At 36.8% G+C, this 24,841-nt stretch overlaps 1 protein-coding gene across 1 annotated transcript in view; it reads left to right on the top strand.

The window, feature by feature from the left end:
• Positions 1–585: 585 nt before the first annotated feature.
• The window catches only part of LOC107597573 (protein turtle homolog B-like), a 49,002-nt gene continuing 24,746 nt past the window's right edge, over positions 586–24,841 (top strand). Inside the window, exons 1-3 of the mRNA XM_016288704.1 lie at positions 586–862; positions 13,850–14,047; positions 24,526–24,672. Of these exons, the coding sequence (XP_016144190.1) occupies positions 799–862; positions 13,850–14,047; positions 24,526–24,672 (409 nt within the window). The 5' untranslated portion in view covers positions 586–798. The remainder of the gene's footprint in view (positions 863–13,849; positions 14,048–24,525; positions 24,673–24,841) is intronic.

Genomic DNA, 24,841 nt, shown 5'->3' with positions numbered 1-24,841 from the left:
TGTGTGAGAGAGAGAGTGAGTGAGTGTGTGTGTGTGTGTGAGTGTGTGTCTCTGTGTGTGTGTGTATGTGTGTGTGTGTGTGTGTGTGTGTGTGTGTGTGTGTGTGTGTGTGTGTGTGTGTGTGTGTGTGTGTAATGCTGATGCACCCTTTCCATCAGAATCAAAATGTCATGCATGAGAGGAAATGTGCACAAGTGAAGTTTGCAGCCGCGTTACAAGCTGAATTTAAAACCGCACGGGTCAAAGCTCATTATAACCCATGCGCACTACAGTCTCGTCCAGATCTGCATAGATCCAGTACAACATATGTGCCATTCAAAAAGAGACACAATAGAGAAGATCCAAAAAGGTGCGGACTTTGGTTTCTGTTAATGCGCATGATACTGCAGCAGTTGTACTACACCAGCACACTCCAACTCACCTTGAATAAGAGCATCTGCCATGCCATTTTACTACCAGGGGGCGGATGATTAACCAATACACGCCCCAAAGCTCCTGGCACTGGCCAATCAGAGCGCGGCGGGGGCGGACCCAATGGCTACATTCCCACACTTGGTTTCACTTTGCACTTCGGAACATCTCCGTCTTCCATAAAGGCGCTGGTGCAGGTGCTCTGTCTCATCGGGGGAGGATGCCATAGGAAGGACGGGCAGGGGGAAAAAAATGAAGGAAACCGCTGAGAGAGGAGAGCACAGGATATGATAAGCAGGGTATCAGACTGGAAACGGAGGACACTGAATATGAAAGATTTATTGAAAGGGGCACTTTGAGCTATTATTCCTGGTTGGCAATAGTACTATGATTTGGTATGTGGCCACTTTGATAGCAAGTGTTTTCAGCACCCGAGGAACGGCAGCTCAAGGTGAGTTGAAGTGCAGTATTTTTTATTCCGCATCGTTTTGATAAAGACACATAGCATTTAATAGATGCGTTAAATGCCACTTTTATTTACGCATTCGACGTGGTTATACACCAAGCTATACATTTGATCAGAATACGAGCGTTTCCTGACATCGAACCCGAGACTTTAGCGTTCCTAGCGCCATGCTCTACCTCTACCAGTTGAGCTACATGCATACGACAATTAATGCATTTCATTCATTCAATTAGGATAAAACTTCACAGCCTGCTATTCAACCTCGCGTGATTTCTGATAGTATCTGCATCATCATCTCATATTAGGGCATGAGCGAGACAATTGAAGGCGTGTATTGGTCGCTATTACAATCGATTGATGCTCTTTTGATGACAAACGCTTTTTTGTGTGCCGTTTATGCATGCATTGATCATCCATGATGTATGCTGTGATTTGAGATTATAATACAGACTATCACAGATGAGAGACTGTCCGGAATTGCAGTTAGTGTTGAAAAGGGGCGTGCGGCATTGAATGGAGACATGCTGCGATTGTCTGGGCTACTACAGTCTGTCGTGCCTGTTTACACAGGGATATATATGCTACATTTTGTGTATTATGATGATAAAAGCTCAAATGCATAGCCTCAAAACACATATGCGTGTATATTTAGACAGAAACGATGTGCATGGTCTTTTCGTTGGCTTGTTCCGTCCTTTTCACTGATATTATGTCCTTTCTCGTATATATTTCTTATATTTGAAGCGCTTATTTGTTGACGAATGGACTGATTTAACCTTGCTTTTCCATTTATGGCCAATAGGAGGAACTATTTCCTGCTTTAACTACACTGATTGTCTATTTAAAGAAACAATAATTTAAATTTTTAAGTTAAAATTTTGTAACTTGTAAAGCAGATTTACAAAATATAGGCATATCTTTCTTTGGTTCTTTAGAAAAATGTAAATTTCTTTAAGTAATATAAAGTACATGTACTTTACTATAAAGCATTACAATAAAATTAAAATATTTATGCAGTTCAATGCCACCACTTTGAAAGTGCAGCGAATAAAATCATTTATCAGTTGTTGTGGGTTGCAAAACAAAAAAATAACAGGGAATAACCCCAGGCCTAGATGCTTGTTTGAGAGCTTTCTGCCTGTAATTTTATGTACTCTATGAAATAATAGCCACAGTCTGTTTCCTGATAATAATAGCCACTGTCTGTTTCTCTTTCCCAAATCCAATAGCCATTTTGAAGCTGTCGTTTAGGGAGCGTCAAGCACACTGTAATGAGACAATGTTAGTGCACAAGTGGCATAAGTTAGGCCTTGATAAGAGCACCACTCATCACTTTGAGTTTCTCTGATTGACAAAATTATACCGCTGCCCAACATGTGCCCGAGCTACAGAGTTTCTTGGGTCTGTCAAACGGCTTTGTTTGCTACACGACAAAAAGTCAGTTTCATATTTGAGAGTGAATCACAAAAAGTCAAAGACAATAGTTTATTTGAAAGAACGTGAAGTGCATTTGAGACATTTGAGACTGAGTACTGCAACAAAAGCTGAGGCAGTCAAGGAAAAAACGATTTAATCAGAGGTTCCTGTGAGGAAATATAATGGCAAGTGTAATTTAAGTTACATCAATTTTGGTTATCTGAACAATAAAAGAATATACACACTGGAGTACCTTCAAAAAGTATCTGAATTTACAATCTAGGTGCTAAATTTTATTGCCCTAATGTAATCCTAAAATACTCCAGTGAGTAGATTTGAACATCCTTAGAACCTTTAGAAGAGTGTCAAACCATAAAAAATGGAAATTGTACATTTAAACTAGAAAATATGAGCTAAGAGTCAATTTATGGACATATAAAATGAAAAAGCCAACTCATACTGTTTAGCTGGATTGTCATCTCAGGCTGAGAGGAGTTTATCAGAAAAGCGAATTAATGGTGGTGACCAAAGTTTCCCACAGATACCAAGCATCATCATCTGCACTAAAGCCACACACAGAGCGTTACAATAAGCAGGGCAAGCGACAGTCTCAGTCTTAATAAAGCTGTGAAGAGCAGCTCTTGGCACAGTTTGCAGATTGTCGGTAATGGACACCTCTGGCAAAGCTCCCTTCCCCCTTACCTTGCCAAGCACTATTTGTCTGACCTGCAGCCTTCTGACCGTTGGGTGCAAGTTGCAACCACTGCTCCTGGTTCAGGAAGAGTGAAAACTGACGACTTGCTGAGATCTTGTGTTGCAACTTCACACGTCTACTGAGCATCAATGATCCTAGGGAGGATAACATGGCCTGCAATGGCTCAAAAGTTCAGGCTTTAAAAAAAAAGTTTCAATATAATGTACATAACATATATAGTATTATTTTTTTCAAATATCATGAATAATGAATGTCCTATTAAAGTCCTGCTAAAGTGGAGATTTCTGGCTCATTTTGAGAAGATGGCTTTTAAAGATATGTATTTTAATTCAAATCTACAGATGTAAATAGATAAAAGAAACATTTAAACGTGTATGCTTTCTTTCCACTAGTCTAAATAATACTTTATGAAATGCCAAAAAGCCCAAAATTTACAGATGTTTTTGCCTGTATTGTCTCGCCTTAACTAACCTTGTTTAATCATAGTAAGGTAAAATTATCTTATATTTAAAGAGACTTAATGACCTTGACACAGTCATGAGGGACTTCAGGGGTCCTCTGTGACATCATTTTCTCTATTAAGGCCGTTCACATCAAGGACCATAACTATCGCTGTGTCTGATTCAATAACAGTATGTCAAAAGAGTAGTATTTCTGAATTGATAGTATTCAAAAACTGTAGGCGTAAAGTAACCGGATGATCTACTACTTCCTCCGAGATTTTCGTGATCATAAAAACCCCGTTTTTTTATTTGGCAGATTTGGCAGAAGGCTTTTCAAACATTAACCCAGCTAACAAAAATATGTTTTAAGAACATTTTGCATATGTTCCCATTATCATTATCGTTCATTTTATCATTTTGCAAACATTATGGGGGATGTTACTTTTGAATGTTCTCTAAACATTCTGAAACAAGTAGAAACATTTAAAAAAATGTTAGAATACATCGTTCCATGAAAGATGTATTAAGGTTTTTGTGCTAATGTTCTTAGGACATCATTAAAGACCAGATAAATTTAAACAAATGTTCTATTAAAGAGATAGTTCACCCAAAAATGCTAATGGTAAGCTGTTCCTAGCTTTATAATGGCAGTGAATGGGGGTTGAGATGTTGAAGCCCTCCATCCATCATAAAAAGGGCTCCACACAGTTCCGGGTGGTTAAAGGGGTCATATGACGTTGCTAAAAAGAACATTATTTTGTGTATTTGGTATAAAGAAATGTGTTTATGCGGTTTAAGGTTAAAAAAACACATTATTTTCCACATACTGTACATTATTGTTTCTCCTCTATGCCCCGCCTTTCTGAAACGCATAGATTTTTACAAAGCTCATCGGTCTGAAAAGCAAGGTGTGCTCTGATTGGCCAGCTATCTAGTGCGTTGTGATTGGCCGAATACCTCAAGTGTGTGACGGAAATGTTACGCCCCTTGCCATATTGTGATGCCTTGTCCCGGCCGGAACAACGAGACAAAAACATTAAAACCCATTATAAACAAGGCATTTGTTGCATCCAGTGGGGACATAATTACGGATTATAATGACTTATACTGTCTTTTTACGTGTTGCATTGCATCGCGCCGCATAAACATAAAACCATATCTGCATTTGTGATAGGAGAAATGACAAACTACAAACGCTACTCTACACTGCTCAAAACTTGCGTTTGAATCGTCAGTGGCAAATTCTTTAAATAGAAAAAACGTACTTACAATCTGTGAGTCAGAATAGCCAGCATTGTAGTCTACTCTACCAGGATCAGGAAACGCACCTCCATAAAATGTGCTGAACACATCAGAATATTTGGATTGAACTGTTCTGGAACAGTGTTGTAAATACAACTTAACCACTGATTTCTAGTCGTGTCCTCTTTTGGAAGGCCAAACAAAGTAGTTTCGCTTTCACAACGAAACACAGCGTCTCACACGGCAGGCTAGAGTGAGCAGAGGCCGGAGGCTAGAGTGAGCGGAGGCCGGCTTGAGTGAGCGGCGGCGGGTGGGCTTGCGGCAACCACATGTGACGACCCCAGACTGGACTCTGCTCCATCCACGGTGAAAGCCGATCCGGCGATCCACAGCGCGAAGTTGATGTATTTCCTCAGCGACCAGCACGGATCAGCTCTAGGCATGACGAAGCGGATATCGTCCTCTTTTGGAAGGCCAAACAAAGTAGTTTCGCTTTCACAATGAAACACACAGCGTCTTCACGACATGGCGGCGACGGCAACATCAATACTACAGCGAGAATAAAAGTTACGCCTTCTTTCTTTGCGTGAACATTTGGGCAGCGTTATGCAAATCTTCCCACATTGTGACATAGACATGTGGGGGCGTGTTAGAATGAGCCGTTTTAGGTAGGCGTGGTTGACTCTTAAATTTTATAAAGAATATCTCTTTGGATTTGAGACTTTAGTCTTTGCAACCCTAAATATCTTCTTTATGCACCAAGACCTTGTAACACTCCAAAGAGAAAGGAAAAATTGAAATCGCATCATATGACCCCTTTAATAAATACGTTCTGAAGCAATGCATTTGTGTAAGAACAATGTCCATATTTAAAACTTTATAAACCAAAGATTATGGTTTATAAAGTTTTAAATATGGACATTTTTCTTGCACAAACGCAGTTTCCGCTAACTTAATTAACCCCTCGGAGATGTGTAGAAAATCTAAATCTTATATCACGTATGATACATTTTATTTCACAGTAATGATATATATCGATATTGCTATTATAATTTTTTTGTTATTAAAAATAAGAAAAAGAAGCAAATTACAAACACAATAGAACAAATAAATATTAAATAAACTTTTCATTTATTCAGCTACAGTAGGTTTATTTAACATGTAGTAATAAATATGAAAGAAACTGAATAAAGTGTATAACTTATTTCAATTTAAGTTTATTTGTATAGCGCTTTTCACAATACAAAAATCGTTGCAAAGCAACTTTACAGAAAATTAAGTTTCTACAATATATTTACTACTAGCTTATCAGTGGTGACTGTCAGTTAATGTACATATGGCAGAAATGTACGGAAAAATCAATTAAAGATGTAATCAAACAGACGATGACAACACTATTAACAGCAATTATTATATGTTGCAATCAAACTTATAGCACAATTTGGTAGTTCTGTATGTTGTTTCAGGGTTGGCATCATCTGAGGTCCTCTGAGGGGCTGGCATCATCTCTTCTCAGGTGTCCTGGATCCAGACTGAAGCTTGTGTAAATCCTAGTTACCATGGGATGTCAATCCCAGCAGAAACAGAGAAACAAATAGAGACACAATTAGCGTAGCTGCTGTTCCAACCAAGCAAAATTTATTTGTTTAACCCAAGCTAAAGAATAATAATGTGCATTTGATCAGATATAACTGCAGTACAAGATTATGAGATGCATTATTTGAATGCTTGGCCAAAGAGATGTGTCTTTAATCTAGATTTAAACAGAGAGAGTGTGTCTGAACCCCGAACGTTATCAGCAAGGCTATTCCAGAGTTTGGGAGCCAAATGCGAAAAAGCTCTACCTTCTTTAGTGAACTTTGCTATCCTAGGTACTACCAAAAGTCCAGAGTAATAAAGAGATAAATAAAACACTGCATAGTCTTTACTGTATCAATCAAACATAAACTGATTCTTATTAAAGATTATTCAGTCAAGTGCAGTAAGTGATTAACATTAATAATGACAGACAGCAGCAGGTAAATTAGACTGCTGTCCCTTTAAGACCAACCGCACGGATCTACAATATACTGATACACATCCGGTTTTCACCCAACTGTTTGTGTTTATTTAACACATAACTGACTGTGTTTACGTCAATACTCCACACTACGGGCATTTTGACATAATCGTGTGAGTATTTGACCATTCATGCTCAATAAAACACGAAAGAGATCTGTTTTCTTGATCGCGTACTATGTTACGCATATACAGTATATTTGCGTACAGCGGAACACACATATAGCAAAATCTCTGACGATAGACACTTTATTCCACGGTAACAATATATACCGTCATACCGCCCAGCCCTAGCCACCACAACTCAAATTTATTAATTTACAGGAAGTTTATTAGACCAACTAGCCATTTCATATGCAACCAATCACTAAACACTTCACTATCACTAAACTAATCACTTTTTTTAGTTGCAGATACCTAAATTTTTTATAGTGTCGAAAAAGCTGTGAGATATCTATAGGCATCCACTGTCAGCCTGTACGGGTCAATCAGTAAAAGCACAGTGCTGCTGTCAGCCCTTGTGAGGCCGAGGTGAGGTGTAGTACTGTTTTAGGCCGAGCTGAGACAGTAGCTCCTGCTAGAGTTGGGCACGCTGCCACGGTGCTGCCTACATCCTCTCCCAGTCTCACCTTACAGTCTGTCTCCTTCCAGTCCTCCATCAGCTGGGGCTCTGTCGGTGCGGCTCGTGCCGTTTCCCTCACTGCCATGAAATATTCAACAGTCCATTCAGACATACTGGACTTTACAATGCACTACATCAGAAGAGCCCTTTGCACTCGACTGCGCACTGCTATGGAGACTCTCCTCATTAAAATGAGCTCTTTTATACGGATGCATTAGTTAGCTTTTTGTTGTCGGTGGGCGCATTATAAATTCATAAAAACACTTTTAAAGCGGTTTCTTTCAGCTATTTAATTTCATTAAATTAAAGTAATATTAATGAATAATATATATGAATATAATTAAGTTATAATTGTTAAAAATAGTAATATTATATAATGTATTATTATACGCCTTGGCCCCGGTATGGGGAGGGGCTAGACAGCCTGGCATCCTGGCCCGACGGCCGTGTAACAGGTGCGGCCCTCGTCCGGACCGCGGATCCGGTAGCTCGCATCGTCGGCGGCACGGAGATCCCTCTATGCACCCCTCCTGGACCCACAAGGACACCAGCGTGCATGCACGGGGAAGAGACCGGTCTCCCGAGGAGAGGCGCGCTCGGCATTTAAACAGCAGCGGTGATGAGGCTCCATTTGGTTCAGGTGTGCCCCATCACACGCCGCCAGCCCCGGCTGTTTCAGCGCCCCTCCTCTCTCACACACCCACTCCCGTCGGGAGCCTGGCGAAGGGCGGCGATTAAGGGACGGGGTGATGATGATAATTAGGGGGAGGCAGCCGACTCGTCACAATATAATAATATAATAAAATAGTATTAAATGCAGTGTGAAAACTGCGGAAAAATAAAATCCCATCCTTATCTCTCTCTTTGTTTTTGTCTTGTCAATGAAAATGTTGTCAGGGCAAATGAAAGGGCCAGAGGTTAAGCAAATTCCTTAATCAGATTTCACCTACTCAAGGTCCTAAAAGCATTGTTAACAATCTTCAAAGTATTTCTAAACCAGTGGCTAGATGGAAATCTTTAGCATACAGTGCCATCAAATCCATGTTGAGTCTAAGAACAGATCGGTAAGTTCAGAGACACCAGCCTCCAGATGGACCACAGTGATGAGTTTGTGATGCGTTCCGTCAGATGGACATCTACGACCCTGTTACAGTGATGGCGGCTTGTGTTTCCATTGAGCAAATTGGCCATCTGGTGTCCCAGAGGTCTCTTATTTAATCTGCTAACTTTTTCTTTTGTGCTAGAGTCATGGAGAGGGCACTATTACTTTTATCATGCAATACAGAGGATATTTGCTTCAATTCAACCATAACGTTATACTCAAAATACTCTTGACTGTTAAATATTGTCTTAATGTTTAGAGTTCACCTAATTCACAATATGAGCCGCATTGAATAGGGAGTTAGACCTCATTTTACTACTATAACATCTTCTATTCCTCTGAGAAGGTTTTCCAGTAGATGCTGCAAGAACATGGATTGAGAAATTTGCTCCCATTCAGACAAGAGCATCAATGAAGTTAGTTAGAGAAGGCATGTAGTATGTCTATATCTAGACCCTGGTCACTCATCCTCACAGCATGTGTTGCATTCTTTGGGCAGCTCTGACACATAGCTCTCTGAGAAGTGACCTTCATCATGTTCAGGCTGGCATTCAGTTACATTTGTCAGTGGCTTGTGCAGCTGAGTGGGTTAGTGTCCTTGAGAACCCACCTCTGCTCTGTTCTCCATTTGATTGCCTATTCATGATGTGTCCCAATGGCCCTGTTGGCAGGGAGACTAACGCTGCCTCTCTGCGCATCAAGATTACGCTTGATCTCAGGACCGTGTGGTTTTGCTGCTGATGTGCTGAGTAATTTCCATCATATAGCATTAGTTTATACCATTAGTGAACATGAAAAGACTGTACTGTATTGTGAATTGTATAATCTGTATAACTGCATCTAATTGTGATGAATATAAACAAATTTACTCGTCAGCTTCCAGCATGTTGGCATTAGTTTATTCATCTTGATAGTGGATAATTCCATCTGTTGGTGGAAAGGGATTTTAAGTTCAGGATTGTCTGAGCTTTAGTAACCATTTAGCTTGGTTGTTTGTGTCTCAGAAAGGGAGGGAGTCACACCACCAAGAGCTCCTCTTTGAGTCGAATCATTCATGGTTTGTAGTGGCTTATAGTCGGTTCTGTAAACACACACACACACACACACACACAGATTCTATTCCTAAGAATGGACGTTTTGCTGCTAATGTGCTGAGTAATTATACTGAACAAAATTATAAACGCAACACTTTTGTTTTTGCCCCCATTTTTCATGAGCTGAACTCAAAGATCTAAGACTTTTTCTATGTACACAGAAGGCCTATTTCTCTCAAATATTGTTCACAAATCTGTAAATCTGTGTTAGTGAGCACTTCTCCTTTGCGTGCACATTTGGGCGGCATTATGCTAATATTTCCACATAGTGAGGTAGATATGTGGGGGCGTGTTATAATGAGCCGTTTTAGGTAGGCGTGGTTGACTCTTAATTTTTATAAAGAATATCTCTTTGGATTTGAGACTTTAGTCTTTGCAACTTTACAGATCTTCTTTATGCACCAAGAGCTTGTAACACTCCAAAGAGAAAGGAAAACTTGAAATCGCATCATATGACCCCTTTAAAATGAAACAACGCCATGAGATTCAGTGAGAAGTGTTTGAATTCGCCAGAGAATTCTGCTACAAACCCCAAATGTCTCTGCTTAACCTAGTTTAAAGCTATATGAAATAATTCTAATGCTAAATAGGCTTTTAAATTCACAATTCACCACCTTTACAAATAAATTTGGTATTCATGCAATATTAGATTTATATAATATATTTTTATGTTGTTAATATAGTTAGTCATTTGTTTTCATTGCATTTGTTCGGGGAGTAGGCTAAGTGAATATAATTTCATATTTCATAAGTTGCTTTTTTTGTATTTTATTTTATAACTGTGATTAGACTACTGTTTTTCAACATAAATAACATAGAAATCATAAAGACAGAAACCATAGTTAAATCCAATCATTGTTGTGAGAAGTCATGCGTGGTTGTGGATGCGAAGGTCTATGAATATTGAGGTGGACACACTACACTTTTCATTCCATTGATTTTTATTCAGGAAACACAAGCTCATGCGAATTTCACTGCATTCCAAAGTTTGTTTGGTGAGCTCTGACCTGCAAATTCATATCATGTGAAGATGTGTGATCAAGATGGACATGTCGCATTGTGGCCTCTTAACTGAATATAAAGAAAGTAACCTGTAAATCTGCAGGATAACAGCGTTGCAAATTGGATCAGATTAAATATTTCTTCGATTTTGTATATTTCTTCGATTTTGTATTATACATTAAATTATATTTTTTAAAAGATGCACAGAGTCAAGTTAAGTCACCTTTATTTTTCTAGCGCATTATACAATACAGATTGTGTCAAAGTGGCTTCACAGAGATAAGAGTGTGACGCCATATTATAAATAGTGTCTGTAGAAATTTTGTGTGCTCAAAATCTAGTGTAACCATGGCATATCGTTGGTAAAAGTATAGATACTGTAGACAAACTATGGTTTATTTTTAAGTGAGTATCAAATTAGAATCATGCACTGCATAGCCTGGACATTTGTGAGTTATGGTGATTTACGGTTGAATGTGCTTTTTGAATGAGCTTAACTATGTAATATTACCGGTAACTGCTCTTACTTGTAAAATACAATATATCGCCATTGTTAATGGTTTCTGTCCCTATACTTTTTTTTTTTATAAGCCCTCACTCCTCTACTAGTGCTATCATATCAGGTGCTGGTGCCACCATATAGAATATAAAATATGTAAGTTTGAAGCCCTGCAGTGAGGTAATAAGGAGGAAGTGGGTTAGATAATATTTAGAAATTACGAGAACTAACAATAAGTAAGGCAGGAAAGTATTCCACTCCTGATTTAAAGGATCAGAGAGCGACTAAAATTACAAGTGGATCTCAGTGGGAAAAAATAAACTGTTAGAATAAGTATGTAGCAGCTATAAAAATAAACAGTCTAAATATAGCTATATTGCTTGTTAGCAGAATAAGTGGAGTGTTAATTATGTGAGATTCCAATGTGCAATGAGCAATTTTTTATCTTGCAACATTTTTATTACAGTATATATGCTCCCAACCATGCAGAAGTGTTAAAATATGACAGTTAGCCCATTCTAACAAGGCTAAACGTTGGGCTCCCTGACCCACATTTACGGCTCGCTGAAATGCTCTTTGTGAACCTGCTCTGTGCTGGTCATGTGCAGATTGTAGTGAGTTTATGGTTAAGCATGCACACTGTTGGTCTCTAATTAAAGTTAAGCTGCTCTCTTTGTGGTACTTTGCAATCATCTACGCTCACAACAGTAGAGCGGATTTCAAGGCCCAGGCCCGTGACTGGAGGGTCCAAGCTTTACTTTAGGAAAGGAGTAATTTGATTAAATCTGCACTGTTTCAGTCCAAAAACTGTGTGAGCTAAATCAATAAAGTGGATTAACGCTTCCACTGGATAAAGCTGATTAAACTGGTAAACAAAATCACAGTTGCATATGATTTTGGTTAAAAGTTAAGAAACGGTTGTTATTTTTTTAAACTTACTGAAAGTTAATGATTTCCATAATGTTCAGTTGCATTTTTCTATCAGTGCGGATCGAAACTCCAAGCTAAAATATTCCTGACAGTGTTTCCTGCACTGATGTTATTTAATTGAATCTTCCAAATCAATGCTTTTACATATTCGTTTTACCTGAATTGTGAGCTTACAGTCTGACTTCAGTGTGATAAGAGAGAAAGACTGGACAATGTGACACAATACAAAGTAATCATACAATAAAATAAATAAATAAAAATAAAAAAATTTTTTATTTGAATATATTTATGAATTTGAATTTTCAGCAGTCATTACAGTCTTCATGTCACATGATCCTTCAGAAATTATTCTAATATGCTGATTCTCAAGAAACATTTCTTATCTTTATCAATGTTGAAAACAGTTGTGCTGCTTAGTTTTTTTCTGTAAATGTCTTAACTGTCACTTTTGATCAAATTAATACATCCTTTCTGAATAAAAGTATACGTTTCTTTTGAAAAAATCCAAACTTTTGAATGGTAGTGTAAATCTGATCGGTTCTTTACTTACTCTTACTGAACCACAAGACATTAGCCTAGTTTTGTCAAGTTAACCATGTTAAAACTGTAGTCCGTACCTTTTTTGTGTTCAAAATTTACAAAATGTATATAATAAGCGAGTATATGAATCCATTTTCAAAACCGTGTTTTTGGCTTGTCCTGAATCACTACGGTACACCTATAATAAGTGTTTATATTCGGACTATTTAGACTGGTCTGGGTAGGTACCGCTGCGGAGTAGCCCAGCACCTGCGTGATTCGCCATAGACATAAACAGAGAGAAGTAGCTCCGGCTACAATGTTCTTCCGCAAGACGCACGCAGTTCTGTTTATTAACCGCTAGAGCGCCAAAAGTTACGGACTGCAGCTTTAAGTTGTACTGCCATGATGTACGTTATAGTTCAGTGTTAAATTGGTAAATAAATAGTTCTGTAAAACACATTCCGATGTGTAACTTTGTGCTTTAGTGGTAGTTTAATGTTATAAAATTTGTAGTGTTTTTTGTTTAGTATATAGTAATCAGGGAAAGACAGAGAGCGCTGTTTTTGAAACCTACTTTTTTCTTACATTTTACTGTTACTGAATCACTTAGTTTTCCATACAGTGTCTCCGTGGTGGAGAATGCACCGTCAGCAGGTCCTTTGATCCCGGAGGTGATTTTCCCCTTCATTGAGGCGCTGAAGCCATGTTAACTGATAGAGGAGAAAGTGCTCAATGGCTGTGGTGGAGCTAGCTGAAGAAAATCCATTCCTCCAATATATTTTCTGCTGAGGCAGGTACAATGACCTTTAGCGTTCCGATAGGTCACCCATAGGCATGTGACATGCTTGTGCATTGATTTCTAAAACTCTGGCCCATCCATTGTAAAAGCCATCCAAGTGTGAATTAGCTGAGATCAGTGAGGTGCGTGGATAAGCCTCTTGTCATCTCATTATCTAGTTGGCCGTTCCTTTTAAGTAATAATTACCTGAGAACTTTCACAAGTCCAGCATTTGGGAAACTATCCAAGTCTTAACAACAAATGTTTGTTAAATAGGACAATGAGCAGTTTGACACCTCACTTATACCGTAGTTCTTAGGGACAAATGTGGCAAACATGCACTTAAATCTGCAGATTTTTTTTGTTGATTTGTTGTTAGAGCTGCAGTGCTTCTGAGGATGCAGATTCAAGTCTGGCCTGCTAAAGTTCCTGAACCCACTCCCCATTTTTTCCTCATTTTTAATTAGTAAATTAAATAAAACATAAAAAGATTTTTATTTTATTTTAGTTTTACACGGTGCTGAATATGTCTGTGTTTTTTGTGTCCAGGTGCCCACGGAGTGAGAGAGGAGCCCCAGTTTGTGACGGCCCGTGCAGGAGATAGTGTTGTTTTGGGATGTGACGTGAGCCACCCCCTAAACGGCCAGCAGACTCCCTATGTGGTGGAGTGGTTCAAATTCGGTGTGCCTATTCCCTTCTTCATCAACTTCCGTTTCTATCCTCCTCATGTGGACCCTGAGTACACCGGTAAGCACCAGCATCTTTGTAATGTCCACAGTTTAATTCCTATGAATTATTATGTACAGTAGACAATTAATTTTATGCCAACTAAGTGTAGAACGTACATACTGCTCTTCTCATATTAAATTATAGTCTGAGACAATGTTGTTATTGTTAATTAAATGATTAAAAATCATTTTTGGTAATTGAAATAAAGCTGAAATAAAATATAAATGTAAATATTATTAGCTTAAACTAAAAACTGAAATGAAAATTCAGGAAAATCAGAAAAGTTGAAGTTGAAGTACTAAAATTAAAGCTAAAACTGAAATAAAACGAATAAAATTACAAAACCACATAAAGTATGTAAGGCATTATTCTCACAATTCTAAAAAAAGTCAGAATTGCAAAATATAAACTCAAAAATTGAGAGATATAAACTCTAAAATATAAAAGATATAAATTCCTCAGAAGTCTGAATTTACATCTTGCGTTTCTATTTTTTGTTTCCAACATGGAATAGAAAAAAGTACTCGTTTTAAGGCATTATTCTCACAATTCTAAAAAAAGTCAGAATTGCAAAATATAAACTCAAAAATTGAGAGAAATAAACTCTAAAATATAAAAGATATAAATTCCTCAGAAGTCTGAATTTACATCTTGCGTTTCTATTTTTTGTTTCCAACATGGAATAGAAAAAAGTACTCGTTATTTCTTGCAATTGCGAGTTTATATCTCACAGTTCTGACTTTTTTCTTAGAACTGCAGGATAAAAAGTCGCAATTACCTTCTCTTTTTTTTTTATCCTGTGGCAGAAGCAAGCTATACATATATAACAAAATTAATAAAACTAAACTAAAATGAAAACTGAAAGTATATAAATAAAAGCTATGATACATTATGCAAGGGATAATGTACATCCAGCCGGTTGTTATCGCAGAATAACCCCAGACAAGGGTCTTGTATCACCCTGAAGGGGGTTATTCTGCGATAACAACCGGCTGAATGTACATTATCCCGCTTATTACACGGCTACTTGCCACATAAGTAAATAACTAGACAAATATTGATTTGAGTTGAAATATTTGAACGCAAAGCTTCCGTGAACACAGTAGTTTCGAGCAAGCGTCAAGTTCAAACTAGACGGACATTTAAGGGAAACGGTGCAGTCATAACACTTATTACACAACATTTCACCACATAAATAATTAAGGCGATAAAAGATATTGATTTAAGATGAAAATGTTTTAAAATCTAACCAGTTTGTTAGGTATATCTTATAATCCATTAAAGTGTACAAAACAGTCGTAGCAAAATGGCAGCAGCTGCGTTTGTATGAAACGAGAGAGCGAGTCCTTGATACCAGGATGACATAATTAAATAGCTGTACACAATATTGAATCGAGTATTAATATTTTATTAGCTAACCAAACGCAAAGCTTCCACGAAGAAAAACTGTACCTTGCAAGAGTAACTATAGCGCCGACTTCAGTTACCCGGATGAGCCTGTGTTATCATCAGCTGTTATCGAGGGATAACATACCTTGGAATGTCGCGACTGACAAATCAGAATCAAGTATTCCATAGTACCATGTAATAACATACTATAATAGTATATAAATAATACTAAAATAACACTGGTCTGAGACCACTTTCCATTGTTTTCTTGCAATTGCGAGTTTATATCTCACAGTTCTGACTTTTTTCTTAGAACTGCAGGATAAAAAGTCGCAATTACCTTCTCTTTTTTTTTTATCCTGTGGCAGAAGCAAGCTATACATATATAACAAAATTAATAAAACTAAACTAAAATGAAAACTGAAAGTATATAAATAAAAGCTATGATACATTATGCAAGGGATAATGTACATCCAGCCGGTTGTTATCGCAGAATAACCCCAGACAAAGGTCTTGTATCACCCTGAAGGGGGTTATTCTGCGATAACAACCGGCTGAATGTACATTATCCCGCTTATTACATGGCTACTTGCCACATAAGTAAATAACTAGACAAATATTGATTTGAGTTGAAATATTTGAACGCAAAGCTTCCGTGAACACAGTAGTTTCGAGCAAGCGTCAAGTTCAAACTAGACGGACATTTAAGGGAAACGGTGCAGTCATAACACTTATTACACAACATTTCACCACATAAATAATTAAGGCGATAAAAGATATTGATTTAAGATGAAAATGTTTTAAAATCTAACCAGTTTGTTAGGTATATCTTATAATCCATTAAAGTGTACAAAACAGTCGTAGCAAAATGGCAGCAGCTGCGTTTGTATGAAACGAGAGAGCGAGTCCTTGATACCAGGATGACATAATTAAATAGCTGTACACAATATTGAATCGAGTATTAATATTTTATTAGCTAACCAAACGCAAAGCTTCCACGAAGAAAAACTGTACCTTGCAAGAGTAACTATAGCGCCGACTTCAGTTACCCGGATGAGCCTGTGTTATCATCAGCTGTTATCGAGGGATAACATACCTTGGAATGTCGCGACTGACAAATCAGAATCAAGTATTCCATAGTACCATGTAATAACATACTATAATAGTATATAAATAATACTAAAATAACACTGGTCTGAGACCACTTTCCATTGTGCATTATTTTCTAATTTAAGAATTTTTTTTTTTAAATTAAAAATTAGCAACACAACTTGAATAAAAAGTACAATTGTAAATTAAGATGAATTTCAGAGTATCTTTCAGGTTATTTCCAGCTTGAAATTAGATTTTGAATTACGGATTTTCAAACTTTTGAATTTCTTATGAAGCCAATAATTCAAACTTAAACGTACATCACAGTGCATCAGCATCAAAACCACGATGAACCAGCATAAACCATCCTAAACCAGGATGGAAATTCATTGCAGGCTTTGCAGCAGGAATAGTATGTGAATTTGGACTGAGCCCAGGGCTTTAGGTTGGGTTTGATTAAATTTACCTGCTCATGACAGATTTACAGAAAGCTGTTAAATGTAAGCAAACCATTAAAAGTTCCAGTCACACCATCAGTCTTCCTTTTGACTTCAGAAGTGTTGCACTTGATCTAATGTGCTCATTTTGAGTGAGGCTGAGCGAAAGCACAGTTTTTCTATGTTTACTACTCAACGCGAAAGCAAGCCCTTTGTCCGACCCAGAGAAAAAGAGAGTGTGAGCAGCCCTTGACACGGATTGGGAAAAGCTTTAGTAATGGTTGCCTGCTAGCATGGCACTCATTCTCTTTCGAGGTGCGTTACAGAACCTTAATTAACGCAGATCTGCTGCTGGCCGTCTGGGTGAAAAATCACCTATTGTCAGCACTTCTCAAAGCACACACTCTGCACGACACAGGACGCAGAGCTGCGTGACACATCCATCTCTGTGATTGTTTGAGATTATTTGATCATTTGACTGCTATGTCTCACCTTATTAAATTGGAAACTTCTTTTGCTTTCTACATCGAGAGAGCTCTGTTCCAAAACCTATTTAGCTGCAGCGCTGTCTGTGGCCTACATAGGCAGCTACATTCTAAGGGAGCATTCTAACTTCACTGGAATCGCATTCGTTTAATGATTTGGAACACTTTTTATGGACAGAAACACAAAACACACCTCACATTAGTGCACAGGAGACTCAACTCACAACAAGCTAACAATATATACTTTAACTAACATTAAAATTAATTACAAATGCAAATGTTAAGTAAAGTAGTCATTATGTTAAACTTATATTACTTTATATCATATAAATGTATAAACGTATTTGAAAAAATATTGATTTTATTGTTATTATTTAAAAAAACGTATATTATAATAATAATAATATACACATATATTATAATAATATAATACATTTTGATATAAAAGTAAATGTACATCTTTCTTTTTTATTTTTTGCTTAGCATATTTAACATTTAAGAATTGAATGAACATATGTATAATTTAAAATACATAGCAAACAGAAATATTGGGTAGAGTAGTCAGTATGGGTAAACTTTGCATATTTAAATATATATATATATATATATATATATATATTAAATGAAATGTAAAAATATTGCAAGACAGGAAAATTAATATATTTTCTTTTTGAACACTTAAATTTTTTTTATTAATATACATTTATAATTTAAAAAACATAGCAAACATAAATATTGGGTAAAATAGTAATTAAGTTAAACTGCATATTTAAAATATATAAATTATATATATATTTTATGATATTTTAAAATATATGTAGTAAAATACATTTTGTTGTACTATTATTTTGTTGTTTATTTGGAAATTTTATAAACGTTTTAATTTTATAATACTTTTAAAAATAAAAATAAATGAATATATATTTATAATTTGCCTTCTGTTTGGCTGTTATCAGATATTATAACTGGTCCTTGTGTGTTATTTTTTTTAATGAATAGCTTTCATGTAAAGAACACAATTATGATGCCTTCAAATGGTCTAGTTAGGTAGCTCACTAGGATTTGGAACAGAGCTACTATGGGGGCTTATCAGAAGTGGGGTTTTAACTGAACAGTTCCCTCTCTGAATGAGAGTTCGAAGCTCAAAAGGAGGCCAGGAAAGAACCGACTTGTAATTCACATCTTTATATTGCAATTTCTCATAAATTCTCTTCAACCATAAAATAAATAATTGATTTTACTAAGAAAGAGGAAGGAGGAAGTGAATTATCATTCCACTATTTGGTTTTGGCATCATTGCATTTTAAATTACATATCTAATGTTCAGTTCCAGGCTTCAAATCGGTGCGACTGTATATCATTGTCTCCTGTGGGTACTATAGCGTCGCCATGGCAGCTCATTTCAAATTGTTCCTTTACGCCACAAGGCTTTAGTCTCACAGTTTGGCTGGACCCGCGCACAATTACCATTGAACTCCAAAAGGCTATTACTATAACTCACAATGCAATTTTCTGCTGCAGAAACTCCCAAACTCTCTCCCTGTTGGCTACTGCCAGAGCTCCGGGTCTGATTCCTTGACCAATTTGGTGTATTAGAGTCCTCATTGTCTTGCAGATGGACAATCTATGCGGCAATCATTGCAGCAGTTTAGATGTGATTTACACAGGCTCTCCTAAAGTGATTCTTAGCTAGAGGCAGATTGTATTCATTCAGGACGGGCCTGTTTATGGGCCCCTAAAACGCAGTGCACAAATCTATCCACAGTCATTGCTGGCAAGAGGCCTGCAGGAGGATTTTGGTAATTAAGCGCCTAACGAGTTTGCTTAATGAACGGCCCTGTGTGCTCTGAGCGTGAGTGCAGTGTATAAAACGTGATCTTCTGAGGTGAGCCCTCACAAACCTCTGCTGGTATGAAGCTCATATATACAGTCAAAATACAGTAAAAACAATAATAACAAATACTTGTTTTCTAAAATGTATTCCTGTGATGGCGAAGCTGAATTTTCAGCATCATTACTCCAGTCTTCAGCGTCATATGATCGTTCAGAAATCATTCTAATATGCTGATTTGCTGCTCAAGAAACATTTCTTCTTATTATCAAGGTTGAAAACTGTTGTGCTGCTTAATATTATTGTGGAAATTATATAGAACATAGAACAGCATATAGAACAGCATTTATTTGAATTAGATGTGATCAATTTAATGTAATGCTAAATAAAAGTATTGCATGCATATTTATTACATATACATATACATGTTATTGTTTATGATACAAGATTTACACTTTTTTGTGAAGAATCCACCATCATGCCTTCCTTGTCAAACTCCAAAGGCTGTTATAGAAATTTTATTGGACTGCGTTGTTCTGATGTAAATAGACCATGTTTTTATTCAGAGGTGTGTTTAAAGGAGACATATTATGCCCCTTTTTACAATATGTAATATAAGTCTCTGGTGTCCCCAGAATGTGTCTGTGAAATTTCAGGTCAAAATACTCCACAGATCATTTATTATATCATTTTGAAAATGCCTATTTTGAGTGGAAGCAGAAACACGCAGTTTTTTCGGGCATGTCTCTTTAAATGCAAATTAGCTGCTGCTCCCAGCCCCCTTTTCCAAAATAGAGCTGCGCCATTACAGCTCGTACCTCCTAAAAAAACATCTGTTTTGGTTCTGATTATCATGTTTATCGCACTGAAATCATGCGTTTTAAACCATATGAGTTTAAACTTCAGATATAAGGTTTTCTGAGCGCACACATCTGAAGCACACGGACAGAAAGCGGCTGTCACAGCATGTGAGTACTAAACTAAGTTCTCATTCACACACAAGTTTACGTTAAAAACACACGAGTTACAAAAGCAGTCGGTTATGTCTGTGAAGGTAAACAGCTGTGAAATGAATCATATGTTTATTTTAGATATGTGTAGCAGCAGCAATATACAGTAAATAAATAATAAATCCACTGCTCTCTTGTCTCCTCTGAGGCTGGGACTCTAAATAGTGTTCTGTGCTCGTCTGTGCAGCCAAAGACAGAACAGTTAGCATGTTTTGCTCAAACTTTCGCCATGGCATTAGAACTGGTACACTGTTGTCGCTTGTGAAAACACAACAACGGCGCTGTGGGTGTAAACTTACAGATTAAGGGGCGGTAATATTATAATGAGATCCCTTTGCCACGTCACCAAGGGAGCGAAATCAGACGCGCTCGTTTTCTCAGACGCTTGCAGAAAAAGGCTTACCAAAACAAAGTGATTGGGTTAATCTTTTTCACGTTTCCTTGGTTGGTAGATGCACCGGGGACCTGATTATAGCACTTAAAAACCTGGAAAAGTCCGATTTTCATGATATGTCACCTTTAAATATTGGGTAAATTAGTCATTAGGTGACATTTTGCTTGTATTATTATTAAATGTAATAACTTTGCATACAATATTGTATACATTTTACAATATTTTTTACTCTCTCTCTCTCTCTATCTATATATATTAAAATACATTTAATGAAAATGCATATAATTTTTTTAAAATATAAAACTTTTGTTTTTTTTAAACAGTGAATATGTAAAATAACTTAATTAAAAAATATATATAATTTAAAACAAATAGGGAACACATTGGGCGTAGTCATTAAACTTGTCATATTTAATGTTAATTGACAACATTTTTATTCTGACATACTGTATGTTTAACTGATATATTTTTACTTGAACGTATTTTGTGATTTTCAAATTTTTGTCTTGTATTAATCTTAAATGTTTTATATAGTTTTTTGTTAATTTTATGTCTCATTTACTTTGTTCTCTCGATGAAGCATATCCTTGCTTCTATTTAGTATAATATGAATGGCAAGAAACACTTTTCTTGCAATTCTTGCACTTTTCTAGTGTTAATAAACAGGAAGATTAATGGCTACATGTGCTAAGTACTAAAATTTGTCTTGTATTAATCTTAAATGTTTTATATAGTTTTTTGTTAATTTTATGTCTCATTTACTTTGCTTCTATTTAGTATAATATGAATGGCAAGAAACACTTTTCTTGCAATTCTTGCACTTTTCTAGTGTTAATAAACAGGAAGATTAATGGCTACATGTGCTAAGTACTAAAACACTAAAATACAAATAAAAAGAGGTGGTTAAAATGGCTAAAATTGCATTACCTTAGGCATCAATTCTTTGTTTGGGGTTCCCAAAGCTCCATATGCTAATGCAGATCCATTTGGAAGGATTTAAGTCTCTGAATGTTGCCTGAACAACTTTCAAATGCAACTAGTTTAATTACTGATTAGTTACACTGGCACAGGACTACATTTAAGCCTGCAGTGGGAAAGATAATGCAGTCCTGTTAGCAGTGGCCTCAAGAACACCTTTTATTTGCTGTAACATTCAGTGTGAAGATGCTCCCTAACTTTGATGCCGATGTATGATCCCATCAGTATTTTAACCCCCCTGAACAAAAATAGCTGTGATTTTGAAGGCCTTATATTTTTACTGCAAGACCGCAGTCTCCTCTGCCCCGTGCCGCATCGATTTTCTGCTCTGGAAACCTGCCGTTTCCTCTCTCAGGTGCAGCTGGGATCCCAAAGCTATGATATCTAGTGCTCACTACACAGCAGTATGAAGTATGAAGGCCAGCCGGAACGTAAATACGTGAGTCTGAGATGCTCACACAGTGAACAGTGCCCTGAACATTCAAACATATGAAATCCCAGCTAAAGTCCTCGAATAGGCAAATGAGAGATTGTATTTTGATAGTGGCCAGCTCTGGAATGGCTTAGTTCAGTCAGAGAGATGCTTGACTGCCCAAATTTCTCTCACTTTCCGACTATTTGGTAATTTCTATTCCGTGACTATTTGTATTATCGGTGTTGCTAAGCCTCTTAGTACAGAATGTGTAACACTCAGATATGAGCTGTGATACTTTGTTCTTTTCTATTTCAAGTACAGCACACATTTCATTCGATAGTTAAAGAGGGCTGAAATCAAGAATAGATTGCTTTGCTAGTATGTTATACATTGCTCCACATGCTGGCTTGCTGCATATATTTTAATCATTTGTGAACTGCAAAGTTGTTGTTGGTGAAACCTTAAAAATGCAAAGTGTCTATATGAAATAGATAAAATAAATAAATGTATAAATACGATAATAAAGTCATGTGAGTTAATAAATTAAATATTAATAATAATTTGTCATTTATTTATTTACTTAGGTTTGCTCCTTCATAGACTTAGAGCTATATAGCATATAACATTCATGGAGTTACTATTGTAACATTTCAGCATTTTTTTTCTCTTCATATGCTGGAGTGATTAACTATAATCATAATGGCAATACTGGGCTTTATTTAATGGAGATAACAACTAATAATAATCTCCACCAACCAATATTACACAGACAGCTAATTAAAACATAAATTTCCTGTTTCAGCAGAGCGCAGCATGCAGTGACAGCAGAGTAAGAATCATTTTAAACAAGGCAGATTAAACTATAGACCCTGAAATTCATCTAGCTTGTTTGTTATCGTCAGTGCATTTGTTACATTGTCATTAACTGGTGCCGTTATCTGTCATGTCAGTTTTTTTGGATGCAGCATTCTTCACATTAGTTAGTACAATGTGTGAAACATTGCAGTGAGCCTTTTCATGCAACACAAGAATGAATTTCTGTGTAAAATGTTTATAAAACCATTTTTACTTAAATTGTCACTTCTAATTGAATGTGATAGTTTATGCAAGAATGGGTTTATGTACAATTACAATGATATTCTGTTCCTGGTTTAATATATGAGGTGTTTTGTTGGTGTGGCTTTGTATTTATTTCCTTTTTTAATTGAAAGTCTTTGGGTCTTACCTACAGTGGAGATCAAAATTAGAGAACAATCTACAATTTCCTAAATTTCAAGGTCACTGCTTAGTCCTATTTGAACATATCCTAACAGGAGTAGAAGGGCAGTTTTTAAGAATATTTCTTAAATGAATTGTATTCTGAAGCAATTACAATGACACTAATTCAAGTCCCCCCAAAAGGCTGGTTGTCCACGTAAGACAAATGCAGAAGAGGACAGGATAATATGAAGTCTCACAATGGAGAATCGGTTCAAGACTGCTGTTGGAATTGCTTGCCAGTTCAACAATGAACAGGGTATGGATCTGTCTCGGCACGTTTAAGAGAAGATAACTGAAAGCACACTCTGCAGTGACCAAGCCTCTCATCAGCAGAAAGAATCAAAAGACTAGGCTCACCTTTGCTGAGGAGTCCTGATCTAAACCAGACTGAAAATCTCTGGAAAATCCTTGGTGACAAAGTTATGGCTAAGAAACCCACTACAGTTACCGAACTATGGAAGAGACAGGAAGAAGAGTGAACCAAGATCACACCAGCGCAGTGTGAGAAACTAGTGATGTCCTGTGGCCACAGATGTGATGAAATCATTCAAAGCAGGGGCCTTTTTGACAGCTTTAACTCTCCAAAATTTTTGTTGTAATCTTCTTTCATGCTACAGTGGTTACTATTCTCTAATTTTGATCATGGAGTTTTCCACAAAATAAAGTTTTTTGTTGAAATGCCAGTCAAACTTGTTAGTGGATCAGTGGTACCTACCTACAGCTAATATTCCTTCAAAGCTTTAGCGATGAAGATTAACAATATTTCAGAAAAATGCAAGTATTTATAGATTGTTGTCTAATTTTGACCTCCATAAATTTGACCTCTTATTTCAGTTAGTTGCTGAAGCAACATTTCTAATTTTTGTTTGGTTAAATATTTTAGTTTTTATCTAATATTTATGATTTATTCCATTTCAGCTTTATTACAATCATTAAAAACGTTTTAATAATTGGTTTTAGTTGAGAGTAATAACCCTGTTCTGTATGCAAAAAAAGGCTCTTGCACAAATATTTCTGTCGGATTCACAGACACATGCACACATACATTTGTTCATACCATCTTTCTAATGTTTATGAATACATATAATTTTAAATGAGATATGAGATGTGTGAATGCATGCTTAGTGAACGCGAGCCTGACTTTCACTGCAGTGAGTCATTGCAGCAGTCCCACTCAGCTCTCCTCTGTTCCTGTGTGCTTTCAGGTAGAGCCAGTCTGCATGGCAAAGCGTCTCTGCAGATCGACCATGTGCGCTCAGAAGACCAGGGCTGGTACGAGTGCAGGGTCCTCATGCTGGAACAACAATACGACACCTTTCACAATGGCAGCTGGGTTCACCTCACAGTCAACGGTGAGGCCCTCGCCACTCTCACCACACTAGTACTGTGAAAGACACACACACACATCTATCTATCTATCTATCTATCTATCTATCTATCTATCTATCTATCTATCTATCTATCTATCTATCTATCTATCTATCTATCTATCTATCTATCTATCTATCTATCTATCTATCT

Source organism: Sinocyclocheilus grahami, unplaced genomic scaffold (genome assembly GCF_001515645.1).
Source record: "Sinocyclocheilus grahami isolate Dianchi unplaced genomic scaffold, SAMN03320097.WGS_v1.1 scaffold233.1, whole genome shotgun sequence".
NCBI classification, from domain to species: Eukaryota; Metazoa; Chordata; class Actinopteri; order Cypriniformes; family Cyprinidae; genus Sinocyclocheilus; species Sinocyclocheilus grahami.
The sequence above is the reverse complement of the archived record's forward strand: the minus strand, read 5'-3'. Positions and strand labels throughout refer to the sequence as shown.